Source organism: Chiloscyllium plagiosum, chromosome 17 (genome assembly GCF_004010195.1).
Source record: "Chiloscyllium plagiosum isolate BGI_BamShark_2017 chromosome 17, ASM401019v2, whole genome shotgun sequence".
NCBI classification, from domain to species: Eukaryota; Metazoa; Chordata; class Chondrichthyes; order Orectolobiformes; family Hemiscylliidae; genus Chiloscyllium; species Chiloscyllium plagiosum.
Window position 1 is genome coordinate 61,417,087 of NC_057726.1, and position 15,746 is coordinate 61,432,832.

Genomic DNA, 15,746 nt, shown 5'->3' on the forward strand with positions numbered 1-15,746 from the left:
ATGCAAGAGGCATTTTGCTGATAATTCAATAAAATTTATACTAATCAAATCAGCTCCAAGTATACCACTCACTTGAAAGGAAATTAGCAAGATTTCTGATGTAGGTGAAAGTATAATGAAGTAATATTGTAAAATTATCTGTTAGTCATTTTGCCATGTTTAAAGATGTCTTGCTATGTGAGGATGCAATCAGATCACAAAAAATTACAAAATATGACTGTCACAGAAACAGGCCCATGAGGTTCATTCCAGTATTTCTGCTCCACAAAAGTCTCCTCACACCTTTCTTCATCTCAACCAATTAATATTCTATTAATTTCACCATCACATACTTAATCTGGTTCCCCAAACATGTATTTTTACTATGCATCACAATTACTCCTTAAAGTAGACAGTTCCACATTCTGAATAAAAATAGCTAGAGTTACATATTGGATTTATTAGCTACTATTTCATATTTACAGCCCTAGGTTCGACCTTGCCCAAGTGTGGAAATATTTTCTCTGAAATTTAATGTATCAAATCTTCTCATTACCTTTAAAAGAACTGCCATATTATAAGAACTCTTTTCTAGAATGATGCCCTAGACTGTTCAAATCTTTCCTGATAAGTATAATCTCTCAGTTCTTACATTGTTTAATAAATATTGTCTGCAAGTTCTGCAGTACTTCACTACCCTCTTGGTATAGAGACAAACTGTCTGAAGTATTCCCACAAGTATTGTTTGGACAAGGCTATATGCAGATCTAAAATAACTTCGACTTTTCAAATCTTTCCTACTAGAAATGAATCCAAATGCTTTGCTTTTCTAAAAAACACCCTGATTATCTTGTGTACTGTTACTTTAATGATGTGCAAGGAGTATGCAATCCCATTCTTTGCACTAAAATACAGTACCTCACATTATATACAGAGAAGTCCTGTATAATAAATTTCATTTATGGCATTTGGGCAGCACCAATTGGGCCAACATTTATTGCCCACCCCTAGTTACCATTGAGAATATAGAGACGAGTAGACTTTTCGACTCATTGCAGATAATTTAATGCTGTTTTATATGCTGTTGCAATTGTTCTGGAAATTTGGAGAGAAAAATAAAGTCAAAATAACAGCATTTTTAAAAGGAAAAAGACAAAAGGGGCATCGATCACATTGTTTGTAAGGGAGAGAGAAAAAAAGAAATCTACACTGCTAACTGACAGCAGTTACTGCCTTCACTGGTTGATTCATATATCTCTGGACATCGGAATGTGCTGAGCAAAACTTAACCAGCGAAATTCGTAACTGATTTTGGAGGAACTTGTTTAGGACAGGTTACAGCACAGAAACAGATAAGTGAACAGTTTTAAGCATAGTTTAAGTATAGCCTAAGTATAGACTTGCTGTAAATCTACTATAGTGAGTACAGTGGGTTCTTTCTTGTTTATTTGTTTTTACTGGGATCTGTCTCGATTAAATTTTACAAATATAAGCCATAAGTATTAAGTTAGCCTACAGCAATGTTTTGTAAAGCAAAAAGACTGTGCTATTTTCTGGGCCTGTAGATTGAAAGCAGCAAAATGGCTTTTAGTAGAGTGATGTGCTCTTCTTGTCGGATGTGGAAGTTTCGAGAGAGTTTATGGGTTACTGAGGATTATTTCTGCAATAAATGCCGTTGGCTGCGAATCCTGTCAGATCAGTGGGGTCAGTTGGCGCGACAGTTAGAGACAGTAAAGAATTTACAAGAGCTAGGTGGTGTGATGGATGGCAGTTATAGGAAGGAAACAAAGCAGCAGAAAAGTAGATGGGTTAACTCCAAGAAAGGTAGAGAGGTAGGCAGGCAGTGCAGAAATATTCTGTGGCTATCCTCATTTCAAACAATTATGCTGTTTTGGAAAATGTACAGGGTGATGGATTCTCAGGGGAAGGTAGCACTAATAGACAAGTTTCTGGTATCAAGACTAGCTCTAATGTAACGAAAGGTACGTCAGGTTCCAAGCGATCGATTGTGTTAGGTGGCTCTCTAATCAGAGGCACAGACAGATGTTTCTGCGACTAGCAGCAAAAACCCAGATTGGTGTGTTTCCTCCCTGGTGCCTGGATCAAGGATGCCTTAGAGAGGGTGCACAATGTCATCAAAAGGGGAGAGGGGCCAGCAAGAGGTCATTGTACACATTGGTACCAACTACATAGGAAGGGAAAAGAATGAGATTCTGAAGGGAGAATATAGGAAGTTGGGTAGGAATTTAAAAAGGATGTCCTCGAGGGTAATTATATCTGGATTACTCCTGGTGCTACGAGTTAGTGAGGATAGGAATAGAGGATAGAGCAAATGAATATGTGGCTGAGGAACTGGAGGATGGAAGAAGGATTCATATTTTTTGGATCATTGGACTCTCTTCTGGGGTAGAAGTGACCAGTACAAGAATGATGGATTGCACCTAAATTTGAAGGGCACTAATATACTGGCAGGGAGACTTGCTAGAGCTGCTCAGGAGGACTTAAACTAGTAAGGAGGCGCGGTGGGACCCAGGGAGATAGTGAGGAAAGAGATCAATCTGAGACTGGTACAGTTGAGAAAGAAGTGAGTCAAACAGTCAGGGCAGGCAGGGACAAAGCAGAGAACAAGGTAGGACTGATAAATTAAACTGCATTTATTTCAATGCAAGGGGCCTAACAGCAAAGGCAGATGAACTCAGGGCATGGTTATGAACATGGGACTGAGGTATCACAGCAATTACAGAAACATGGCTCAGGGATGGTCAGGACTGGCAGCTTGTTCCAGGATACAAATGCTACAGGAAGGATTGAAAGGGAAACAAGAGAGAAGGGGGAGTGGTGTTTTTGAGAAAGGAAAGCATTTTAGCTGTACAGAAGGAGGATATTCCAGGAAATACATCCAAAGACGTTATTTGGGTGGAACTGAGAAGAAAGGGATGATCACCTTACTGGGATTGTATTATAGACCCCCTAATAGTCAGCGGGAAATTGAGAAACAAACTTATAAGGAGATTTCAGTTATCTGTAACAATAACAGGTTGGTTATGGTAGGGGATTTTAAGTTCCCAAACATTAACACTATGGCAGTTCCAGTGTAAGGTTTAGGTGGAGAGGAATTTGTTAAGTGTATACAAGACAATTTTCTGAGTCAGAATGTGGATATACCTACTAGAGAAGGTGCAAAACTTGACCTACTCTTGGGGAAAAAAAGGCAGGGCAGGTGACTGAGGTGTCTGTGGGGAAACATTTTGGGGTCAGCGACCATAACTCTAAGTTTTAAAATAGTGGTGGAAAAGGATAGACCAGATCTACCAGATGAAGTTCTAAATTGTATAAAGGCTAATTTTGACAGTAGAAGGCAAGAACTTTCAAAAGCTGATTGGGGGCAGATGTTTGCAGGTAAAGGGATGGCTGGAAAATGGGAACCCTTCAGAAATGAGAATGAGAGTCCAGAGTCAGTATATTCCTGTTAGGGTGAAAGGAAAGACTGATAGATGTAGGGATTGCTGCATGACTAGAGAAATTGAGGGTTTGGTTAAGAAAAAGAAGGAAACATTTTTCAGGTATAGACAGGATAGATCAAGTGAATCCTTAGAAGAGTATAAAGGCAGCAGGAGTAGAGGCATATCAGGAGGCCAAAAAAGGGACAGGAGATAGTTTTGGCAAAGAGGGTTAAGGAGAATCCAAAGGGTTTTTACAAATACACTAAAGCCAAAAGGGTAACTAGGGAGTGATAAGGGCCCCTCAAAGATCAGCAAGGCAGCCTTGTGTGGAGCCGCAACAGATGGGGGAAGACATTAAATGAGTATTTTGCATCAATGTACATCTTGTCCTTCTCCACAATAAACAATGTGGGAAAATAGATGGTGACATCTTGACAAATGTCAATATTACAGAGGAGGAAGTGCTGGATGTCTTGAAATGCATAAAGATGGATAAGTCCCCAGAGAAGCTAGGGAAGAGATTGCTGGGCCCTGTGCTGAGCTATTTGTACCAATGATATTCATAGGTGAGGTGCCAGAAGACTGGAGGTTGGCTAATGTGGTACCATTGTTTAAGAAAGGTGGTAAGGACAAACCAGGGAACTATAGACCAGTGAGCCGGATGTCAGTGGCGAGCAAGTTGTTGGAGAGAATCCCGAGGGACAGGATTCACACGTATTTGGAAAGATAAGGACTGATTACAGATAATCAACATGGCTTTGTGTGTGGGAAATCATGTCTCAAACTTGACTGAGTTTTTTGAAAAAGTAATAGAGGACTAATGAGGGCAGAGCGGTGGACGTGATCCAAATGAACTTCAGTAAGCCATTCAACAAGGTTCCCTATGGGATATTGGTTAACAAGGTTAGATCGTGGAATATGGGGAGAACTCGCCATTTGGGTACAGAACTGGTGCAAACGTAGAAGACAGGGTGGTGGTGGAGGGTTGCGTCCACTACTTTTCGTAATTTATATAAACAATTTGGATATGAACACAGGAGTTATAGTTAGTAAGTTTGCAGATGATACCATAATTGGAAGTGTAGTGGACAGGGAAGAAGGTAACCTCAGTAAAATGGGATCTTGATCAGTTGGGCCAATAGGCTGAGGACTGGCAGATAGAGTTTAATTTAAATAAATGTGAGACGCTGTATTGGGAAAGCAAATCTTTGCAGGATTTATACACTTAATGGTAAGGTCCTAGGGAAGGTTGCTGAACAAAAAAACCTTGGAGTGCAGGTTCATAGCTCCTTGAAAGTAGAGTCACAGGCAGTATTTGGTATGCTTGCCTTATTGGTAAGAGCATTGAGTATAAGAGTTGGGAGGTCATGTTGCAGCTGTACAGGACATTGGTTAGGCCACTTTTGGAACATTGCATGCAATTCTGGTCTCCTTCGGATCGGAAGGATGTTGTGAAACTTGAAAGGGTTCAGAAAGCTTTACAAGGATATTCCCAAGGTTGGAGGATTTGAGCTCTAGGGAAAGGGTGAAGAGGCTGGGGCAGTTTTCCCTGAAACTTCAGAGGCTGAGGGGTGACCATACAGAGGTTTATAAAATCATGAGGGGCATGGATAGGATAAATGGACAAAGTCTTTTCCCTGGGGTGGGGAGTCCAGAGCTAGCGGGCATAGGTTTCGGGTGAGAGGGAAAAGATATAAAAAGGGACCTAAGGGTTAAGTTTTTCACACAGAGGGTGGTGCATGTATGGAATGAGCTGCCAGAGGGCTGGTACAATTGCAACATTTAAAAGGCATTTGGATGGGTATATGTATAAGAAGGGTTTAGAGGGATATGGGCCAAGTGCTGGCCAATGGAACTAAATTAGGATGGGATATCTAGTCAGCATAGATGAGTTGGACCTAAGGGCCCATTTCCGTACTGTACATCTGACTCCACCTTTCAGGTATACATCCTTCATCCTCATCTTATTTTGGTACTTTAATCATTCCCAATTTTAACATCTTTGCTACTGGTGGCCATGCCTTTAGTATCCTAAGCTCTAGGCTCAAGAGTTACCACTTTAAAACTCTTCCCATCTCTTCGGAACAAGAGTAGTCAATCGAGCCTAGTTCCAACATTTAATTGAATTATGGCTGATCAAATATTTCAATACCTTATTGCATTACTCCATTGGTGTTTAGAAACCTGTCTTTACTGTAAACATGGGAGAAAGTGAGGACTGCAGATGCTGGAGTTCAGAGCTGAAAAATGTGTTGCTGGAAAAGCGCAGCAGGTCAGGCAGCATCCAAGGAGCAGGAGAATCAACGTTTCGGGCATAAGCCCTTCTTCAGGAAAGGAAGTCAACATAGTCAAGAACTGAGCTATCACTATCCTCTGGCTCGAGGATGTCAAAAATTACACCAAAAAATTCAGTCCTAAATGGCAACCCTCTTCTTTTTAAATTATGCTGCCTAGTTCTAGATGCCCCACCAAGGGAAAACATCTATCCTTTCAATCTCAGGATTTTGTAGGTTTCATTGAGATCAGTTCTCATTCTTCGAACCTAGAGAATAAAGACAGAGTTTGCCCAAACACACTGTACGACAGACCTGTAATATTCCAGATTCGTTTGAAGACAATTGAAGACAACTTAATTAGTCTTGTTCTCAAATTCTTTTGCAATAAAGGCTAACATTCCATTAGCTGTCCTAATTGCTTTCTGCACTTGCATTTAAACCTTTACTGATAAGATTCTTTACCGACAGGTCCTTTGTACATCAATACCTTCCAACCTTGTATTTAAGAAATATTCTGCACTTCTGCTCCTCAGACCAATATGGATAACCTCTCATTTCTCCACATCACATTCCATCTGCCAAGATCTTGCTCATTCATTAAACCTGTCCAAATCCTCCTGAATCCGTTAATATTCTTCCATGTTTTTGCTTAGTGTAGCATCATCCACAAATTTGGAAATATTACATTTGATTCTCAAAATCCAATTCATTGATAGGTACTGTGAACAGCTGGGGCCCCCAATTTCTGATATTTGTGGTTCCCCCCTACTAACCCCAGCCTGTCAACTCAAGAATGGTCCTTTTTTTTTTAAACTCAGTTTTATGTCTGTTAGTCCATTCTTAATCTGTGACATTACATTACCCCCATCCCCACATGTAACTAATCTCCTTTGGGGGACTTTATCAAAAGCATTCTGAAAATCCATATACATCCATCAACTCTTTATCAATATTGTTAGTAACATCCTCAAAAAAAAACTCCCAACAAGTCTATCAAACACGATCTCATTTGCAAATCCATGCTGATTACTCCCAGATTATCCACCTTATCCACCCAAGTGTCCATCAAATAGTTCCTTTATAACAGATTTCCACTTTTAAGATGCTGCTTCAAACTGCTTTTGGCCATTAGTCCAGTATTGTCCGATTTGTAGATTGATGCCAAAAATTTTGACCTTTCTCACTCCTGTAATCATATTTTAGTACAACATACTTTCTCTGAACTGGCATCTTATGAACTGGTGCTCTTGATAAATTGGTAAAAGTTATGTCCCTCAAATACCATAAAATTTATTATATTATTCTATCCTATTATTTTAGTTCTTTTAATGTACCTCAATGTAAATATACTTCTTGTTCAATCAAATAGTCACACGAAATATAAAGTTGATTTAATTGAGTCAATTTCTCCTCAAATGCCATGATCTAATGCCATTTCCAAGTAGCCAGTTGAGGGTACAAGTGAGAAGTTCTCTGCTGTTATGTATTATTTAAAGCAACATTGCATTAAGTAATTTTTGCTGTAAAAAAAGCATAAGTCATGTGTTTACCTCCTGTATTAAGTTTCTATTACTGTGTGTTTTTACATTTTTTTTAATGTGGACCTCTTGATTATCTTGAGCATTTGATCAATCAGCACATTCCTGGTCCCCTAAGTATTGGATAATGAGGTTTTCTCAACTTTAGAAATGCTGTAATCAAATACAATTTGCTGCTGTTATTAATAAAAACATGATCCGACAGGCATATCCTAGTCATCAATCATAGCAGAAAGAGTTCAAAACTGGACTAATTTGCGCCTCAAAGGAGAGTGAGCATAAAAAAAATGCAGTGGAAGACCATATGGGCTCACGGAGTTTGTATATACAAGACATGCAAGGTTACAACTTAAAAATAATTAGAATTTTTTGGCACTTAAATTGTGCAATTTTAATTAAAAAGGTGGAAAACAAAATTAAATGGAAACTATTTAATAACCAATTAAAAAAACATTCATCCGAACAGCATCGTCTGACTGAGTCTTCAATTTCCATGAACTAAAGTAGCATACTTTGAAAAAGAAAACTAGAACAATGAATAATTGTTCATTTAACATGCACTTCAGGTTTGTTTTAAAGTCTTACATTATCAACAAGCAAAAAATAAAGTTCCAGCAGATGTTCCATCAAAACTTTGAAACAGCAAATACGAAAAGGTAAAATATGAGCTACGTATTTTTTAAACTTGTAATCACAGTTTGGATTAAACAAGCCACAAGGTTATCTATAATGCCTGATCGCAAGAAAGCCTAACTTCAACAACGTCTGTGGTGTTACGAAATTTTCATAAACCTGTTCAAAATTTGTACTTTTGGTTCCACTTTGTCTTCACGAACGTTGGCTACCTGTTGCAAGTAACTGTGGGTTGGTATACCATTATACAGAGCTGTTAAAAGCTGACGATTTGGTTTTCCATATAGGTAGAGCGTCATGTGGGCTGACATTAGTGGATGAAAATGTTCCATACACTGCAAATGCCAATTTTAATACCTTTTGTCACATTAAACTGATGAATTACATTAATTCAGACAATGCTCACGCAACACAATTAGGCAAAGTAGAAAGAAGAATGAGATAAATAATTCAGATTTCTTGTGAATGTACAACTAGATTTCCCTCTCTGATGGAGAACAGACCAACTGACAGAGAGAAATGCATGAAGTAAAGATGCAGCTCAAACACATTAGATGCTGCTTCATAAGGGGGGGCTTTGGGGCTAATGGGCTGCTCAGACTTGGCAACTCTGAATGTAAAACACTGCAGATCCTGAATAGTTAAGATAAGTTCAGCTGTACATCAAAGCTGCCTGACCACAGCAACTTGCAATTAAAACAAAGTACTCCAGTTTATTTTTTCCCCAAGTTTTTCTTCAGTGTTATAAACATTAAGGGCTTCACAACATAATGCCGCCAAAGCTAAAAACTGTAAAAGACAAAAAGACAGTGTGAAGTAACATGGAACTTAGTTTTTAAAGGCCGGTAGATTGCAGGAGAGAAACACTGCCTGGAATCTTTGACTTCCATGTGACTATCGCTTTTGATGCAAATGTGGGATTTACAAGAACTAATTTCATAACTATTATGGAACTATTAGGAAATGGTCAAGAAGGATCAGTCTCAGAAAAGAATGCATTACAGAGTCTCAATTTCAGCACAATGTGAGAAGAGGACGGAGGAACATAGTATGAGATAACATTTGAAATTCTGAAAAAAAACACTAATCACGAGAGTATCAATAAAAAAGTGATCAAGGCCTCACCAATTAACAACCACTTTTACTATGTCCAGTTTTGCAAGGGTTGCTGAAAGAGGTGTCTCCTACAGACAGCAATGTTCCAAGTCTTGGATAACCAAACTATATCACCGAATATAATTTACCTGCTCTTCACTGTTTGAATCACCTGGATGGTCATCATTGTCTTCCACGGCAGGACCATTCAATGTTGGTCTACTTTCTTGGCGCTGTTGAAATGCATTAAAGGGGGCAGGGAGATGAATAATGGATATCAAATGTACTTAAATAATACAAATTGCAAACAAAAAGAACACTAACCTGCTGGGGAAAGGGGACCTGAATTCTTCCTTCCAGTATGTTATCAGTGGTGATTTCTATGGAACGTGTTAGCTGTAGGTCCTGGAGGACCAGATGATATGGAACCTGGGGAAACATCTCTTGGATCTGATGAGCCTGTCGGTAGTTATGGTACAATAATTACATTGAGAAATGCTCCCATAACTGTACATCAACCTTTCATCCACTAAATCTATTAGCCCAAATTAATACATAATGAAGATAATATTTGAGTGGCACTTTTCTATTTAAATAATTGTAGCATGAATTTTCAATTCATAATGCAGCAGGAATTTCGAGAATTAATGAAGCCTGTGGGAAAGGAATCAAATCACAAGGCATTCAATAAAGACAGATCAAAATAGGTCATATTTGACAATTTTAGGACCAATTAATCTCTATCCCATCTCACCAGTCCTATTCAGGAAACATACCACCATGCAGTGCTCAACAGAATACCACAGCAAGACAGTCACCAAGCTGACACATTTAGTTCCATTATTTAAAAACTCTCCATATAAACACAGACCTCACTGCCCCAATTTAGGGGTTCAGCATAAAATATATGATCCAAGATTGGCTCATTCAGTAGCTCTATAGTTTAGATGAAGCAAATGGTTGACTGGGAAACACCATTATGTATACCAACATCTTGTGTTAATAATTTAGAAATAGGTCAATTAAGCATACCTCATGCCTCACAATATTTTTAACAATCATACCCTGCAACAAGATTATAATCCCATTGATTATATTTATTTGATGTAGAAGTGGAAAAGACAGGAAAAAAAACCACAATGGCAATCAAGGTATAACACCCCAATCAGCTAAGATTGGTAACAACAAAAGGCAGATCACCTGCTCCCAGGACTTTTCTATGTTGTCGTGTCACCAGCTTAGCTCCAGTTTAAAGTTGTTTCATGCCGAGATGAAGATGACAGACTTCCCCAGAATGGGATCAGAAACTCACATTGAGCCAGAATAGCAATAAACCCATTGCTTACATCTCTATTGTATGCAAGCTATGCCTACAGCAATCTGCTGTATGTTACTACAACTTTTTGTGATTCCAGGATCATTACTGATTTGTTTGAGGAAATAAATGTAATTTTACATTGAATGTATAAAGTATCCTCCAGTTTGACTTACCATAGCATTCAACTGAGAATTGTTCACCTGCGCAATGCCAAGAATATTCGTTGTGTGCATTACTTCCACTGAGAAACTAGGCAGCCAACTGGCAATCCGAGATCCTGTAACATATCAAATGCAAACATCAGGAAATCAAATTCATGATAATGCAACAAGCAATGTTAGAAGGAATCACAGGCCAATGTGTTTTATGGATGTCGGTTTGCTCGCTAAGCTGGAAGGCTCATTTCCAGATGTTTCATAGAACATAGAACATAGAACAATACAGCACAGAACAAGCCCTTCGGCCCACGATGTTGTGCCGAACATTCGTCCTAGCTTAAGCACCCATCCATGTACCTATCCAATTGCCGCTTAAAGGTCACCAAAGATTCTGACTCTACCACTCCCACAGGCAACGCAATCCCTGCCCCCACCACTCTCTGGGTAAAGAACCCACCCCTGACATCTCCCCTATACCTTCCACCCTTCACCTTAAATTTATGTCCCCTTGTAACACTCTGTTGTACCCGGGGAAAAAGTTTTGTCACCCTACTAGGTAACATCTTCAGTGGGCCTCAGGTGAAGCCCCGTTTTATTTGAATTTCCAAAAGATATTAAATAATGTCTCCTATAAAGGCTTAAGACAAAGCTCATAATTTTGAGTGATAGATTATTATGGAGAGAGGGGATTAGCGAATGAATAGGAAACAATCAGGTTAAATGGATAATTTTCATGATGGCAAACTGTAACTAGGTGTGCCACAGCGATCAGGGCTGGCATCTTAATTACTTAATTTTTTTTTATTAATGACCTGGATAAAGGGACAGTTGCATCAGCATTATATTTGACAAAACGGGGGAAAGCAAACTGTGAGGATACAAGGAGTCGGCAAAGGTACATAAATTGAAAAAGTGAACTCATTCACTTTGGCATCAAAAATTGAAAAGCAGTATATTATTTTAAATGGAGTAAGATTGCACAACAGCAGAACACCTAGATCTTAGCACAGTAATACATGGATCCCAAAGCTAGGATACAGGTAAAGCAAATATTTGGGAAGGGAGAATGAACATAAAAGTAGGCAAAGTCTTGCAACAAACTTTACAAGGCATTGGTGAGACTGCATCTGGAATACCATGCATCATTTTGGTCTCCTTAATTAAGGAGGGATGTATTTGTATGGGAAGCAGTTCAGAAGGTTCACTAGACTGATTTCCAATATAAAGAGATTATCTGATTATCTTGTGAAGAAAGGTTAATCAAGTTTGGCCCAGAATCATTTGGAGTTGAAAAAATTGATAGGTTCTCTTATTGAAGCAAGCTTCGGAGGGTAATAGACAAAATAGATGATAATGACCCATCGTCTCTTGTTGGGGAAATCTAGAAATGTAAGGCACAGCTGAGAAGGAATCTCCCATTTAAAACCAAGATAAGGGGTTAATTCTTCTCAGTAGTTAACCTTTGACATTCTGTGACAGAGCAAGGAAAACTGGGTCAATAATATATTTGAGGATGAATTGACAAATGAGTTCATAAGTAAGGTTTTTGATCATCAAGACAGTTAACAGTAGTGGGGCACAGGCAGGAAAGAGACTTTAGGGCCACAAATCAGAAGACCCAAAGGCAGCACAGACTTAAAGAGACATAGTCATTCAGTCCATTATGATCATATTAACTTTTATGCAGATAATGCCCGTTAATTTTGCTTGCATCACACAGGATATAAACAGGAACTAACTTCAGGTTATTGCGATACAAGATTCATGTTGGAGAATACTGAATAATTAACAGCATTTCTTTCCAAAGCTAGCATTTTCATTCCAGCAAAAGTGATAGTGATTTTATTTTGGTCATGGGGTGGGAAATTCCCTGGCATGACCAGCACTTATTGTCCACTCTGACTGCTTGCAGAATGGTGCCAATGGGCATCCATCTTGAACTGTTACACTACACATAGTGTATGAGTAAAGTTGTTAGGGAGGGAGTTTCAAGATTTTGACCCAGACAGTGAAAGAATGGTTCCAAATCAGGATGCTGTATAACTTGCACTTTTGTTCTTTTGGATGGTAGAGGTTGGAAGGTGCAAATAAAAAAGCCTGTGAATTGTTGCATCCCATTTTTGTTTACTGTGTAAAATGCTAAGACTGTAATTAATTGGCCGAATGAGTAAATGCTTCAGGATGGTAGATGGGACAGTGATCCAGTGGCACACTTGGTCTTGGATCGTATCAGTCCTTTTGAATACTTTGGGAGCTGTATAAGTTCAAGCAAGTCAAGAGAATTCCATTGCACTTGTATATTATGTTTTCTAGATTTTGGGGGGGGGGGGGGGGGGGAGAGGAGGAGCAGTGCCTGTCAGGAGACTAGGTGCTTCCCACAGAATTCAAAGCCTCCGACCCACCCATACCAGCACAGTATATATAAGGCAGTCTAGTTCAGTTTCTGAATATGTATAGAGGAACTTCTATTATCTGGCATTTGATTTTCCGAATACAATATCAGGTTATCCAGCCAGATCGCAATGCCCTGATGGGAGGCTAAGCTACGTTAACTGGCATTTCATTATCCAGAATTTGATTAACCAAACAAAATAGTCCTGCCGGTGTCCTTCAGATAATTGAGATTCCTCTGTGAAGAATATCAAAGATGCAGAAGGAAACATAATTCACTGCACTTATGAACTCAGCTGACGTAGCTATCTTACAACTGTTATTGCTGGTAGCTGACCATGTTAAGTCAGCGTACCAGCCCTGCATTATTGACAACAATTTTTCCAAACACTTGACCTAATCACATTTTACCTTAAATAATCCTCTGCATAATTCAGACATGGTCCCACTCCTTGCCAAGGTTCTACCAATTCTCGACATTACTTGGCAATTCCAGAAAAATAAACATAAGCAGTCTCATCGACAACTTCCATTTTTCTTCATACATGGAATTTCCAACACCTCACAAAGTCTTGAAATCCTGTTCCAGTTCATTCTCTCCAAATTGGTTAATACCTCATGCACCAACGATTTAATCCCAAAGATATACCACACTTCTTTTAAGATTAATTTTCTGTCGTTATTACTTTGAGAATGAAACATTGCACCAATCTCCTAAATTATGATGTGTAAACTGATACTTTGAAGCTGTTTGAGATTAAATAAAAGATTGTGTTTCAAAGGTTTTGTAGGTGCTTATTAAATGTGAGCAATCTTACCATCAAAATGGAAGAAATGGTTGTGATGGTTCAGATGGGGCCTTCCCTCAACACCTGGCACAGGTCCAATATTCTCATCAAGGTTGTCTCGCTGTCGAGGGGCTCCGGCATGATTGTCTTCATTAATGTTCAGTGACATTCTGCACGTGGGACAAGAAGTGTCTTGCTCCAGCCAGGAACGCAGACAGGAGCTAATGATGCAACCAAAGATGAACAAAGCCAGTTGGTATTTAAAAACCCTACAAAGGATATAATACTACTAACCAAGTGTGGAAGTTAGTGAGTTGACTTATTGTTGATACCAAAGTTTAAAAGATGGAACACAGTCATAAATTCATTAAGATGTATGTTAAATTAAATGTACAATGTTGAATGGTCTTGTGTACTTTATATTAATGGAAATAGGTTTTTATGTTGCAACAGCAAAAGAGTAGCGTCTGTCTTATTCAGGTTCATTCCTCTAGCCCTTTTACAAAACTGGCATCCATCTGTGTTTCGATCCTGTGTCTCCTGTTCCACTGCTCTGAAATTACAAAGCTTAATACTCTTGGAACTTCTTTTTCCTCAAGCAGCCAAGGTTTATGACCTTAAACTAATTTCTTAATCTAATGTAGTTAATTTAATCTATCATTATCATAACACACAATAGAGTCACAGAATCATACAGCAAAGAAACAGTCCCTTCAATCCAACTAGTCCATGCCAAACACAATCCCAAACTAAAATTGTTCCACCTGCCTGTCCCTGGATCAAATCCCTCCAAACTTTTCCTACGTATCTATCTATCCAAATGTCTTTTAAACAGTGTAATTATACCCACATCCACCACTTCCTCAAGAAATTCATTCAACACAGGAACCACGCACTGTGTAAAAAATTTGCCCCTTTTTTTCTTAAAATCTCTCTTACCTTAAAGATGTGCTCATTAGTCTTGAAATACCACATCCTAGGGAAAAGACAACTACCATTAACTCTATCTATACCTCTCATTATTTTATAAACTTCTATCAGGTCACCTCTCAATCTCCTATGCTCCAGTGAAAAAAGTCCCAGCCTCTCTCTATAACTCAAACCTTCATACCCAGCAACATCCTGGTAAATCCCTTCTAAACCCTCTCCAGCTTGATAATGTCCGTACTACATCTGGGTAACCAGAACTGGACACAGTATTCCAGAAGGGATGTCACCAATGTCCTGTACAGCCTCAGCATGATTTCCCAACTCTCATATTTAAAAGGACTGAGCAATGAAGGCAAGTGTGCCAAACACCTTTTTACACACCCTGTCTACATGTGAAGTAGATAAGCAGGAGGGTGGAAGAACACAACAAGCCAGGCAGCATCAGGTGGTGGAGAAACCAACATTTTGGGTCTAACCTTTCTTCAGGAATAGAGGTGGAGGTAGGAGGAGTTGCAGCTAAAGGCTGGGGGAGGGCGGATTTGGGTGGGAAGAGCAGCAGCATAGATGGGTATGACGTGATTGGTCGATGGGAGCAACAAATCCGGTTGGTAGCTAAAGGAAGGCTTAGTAGGTGGAATGGAAGGGACGAGGCAAGGCTGGAAAGGGAGTCGGGGGATATTTGAAATTTGGGCAGCTGTAGGCTGCCCAAGCGGAAGCTAAGATGTTGTTCCTCCAATGTGTGGTCTGATTCACTGCAACATTGGACAAGGTGGAGGATGGACATGTCAGAGGGTGTGGGAAAGGGAATTGAAATGGATGATGATTAGGTCCTTACAAAAGTTGTTGGTGAAGTCACTGAACTGCTCCAGTTCAGCCTGGGTGCAGAATGCAGCACTGCTGCAGTCATTAATGTCGTGGCAGAAGAGTTGGCGAACAGTATATGTGTATGTACTGAAGAGGGACGGTTCAGAGTTACTGACAAAGAGGCAGGTGTAGCTAGGACCCATAGCCACCCCCTGGATTTGGAGGAAACAGAAACAATTGAAGAAAAAGTTATCGAGGGCGAGGCCTAATTCAGCAAGGAGGGGCAGGTATTGGTGGAGGGGGTAAAAAAACTGAAGGCTTGCAGGCCGTCATTGTGGATTATGGACTTGCATAAGGACTGCACATTCATAGTGAAGATGAAGTGCTGGGAGC

The 15,746-nt window shown here is 39.4% G+C and overlaps 1 protein-coding gene across 2 annotated transcripts in view; it reads right to left on the bottom strand.

Moving 5' to 3' along the window:
• Positions 1-15,746, bottom strand: part of amfra (autocrine motility factor receptor a) — a 71,445-nt gene that overhangs the window by 12,774 nt on the left and 42,925 nt on the right. Inside the window, exons 9-12 of one of the 2 annotated variants that reach the window (XM_043707302.1) lie at positions 13,650-13,840; positions 10,456-10,559; positions 9,289-9,423; positions 9,114-9,197 (exon numbers count right to left, since the gene is read on the bottom strand). In XM_043707302.1, the coding sequence (XP_043563237.1) occupies positions 9,114-9,197; positions 9,289-9,423; positions 10,456-10,559; positions 13,650-13,840 (514 nt within the window). The remainder of the gene's footprint in view (positions 1-9,113; positions 9,198-9,288; positions 9,424-10,455; positions 10,560-13,649; positions 13,841-15,746) is intronic. The other variant, XM_043707303.1, reaches the window with a different exon arrangement.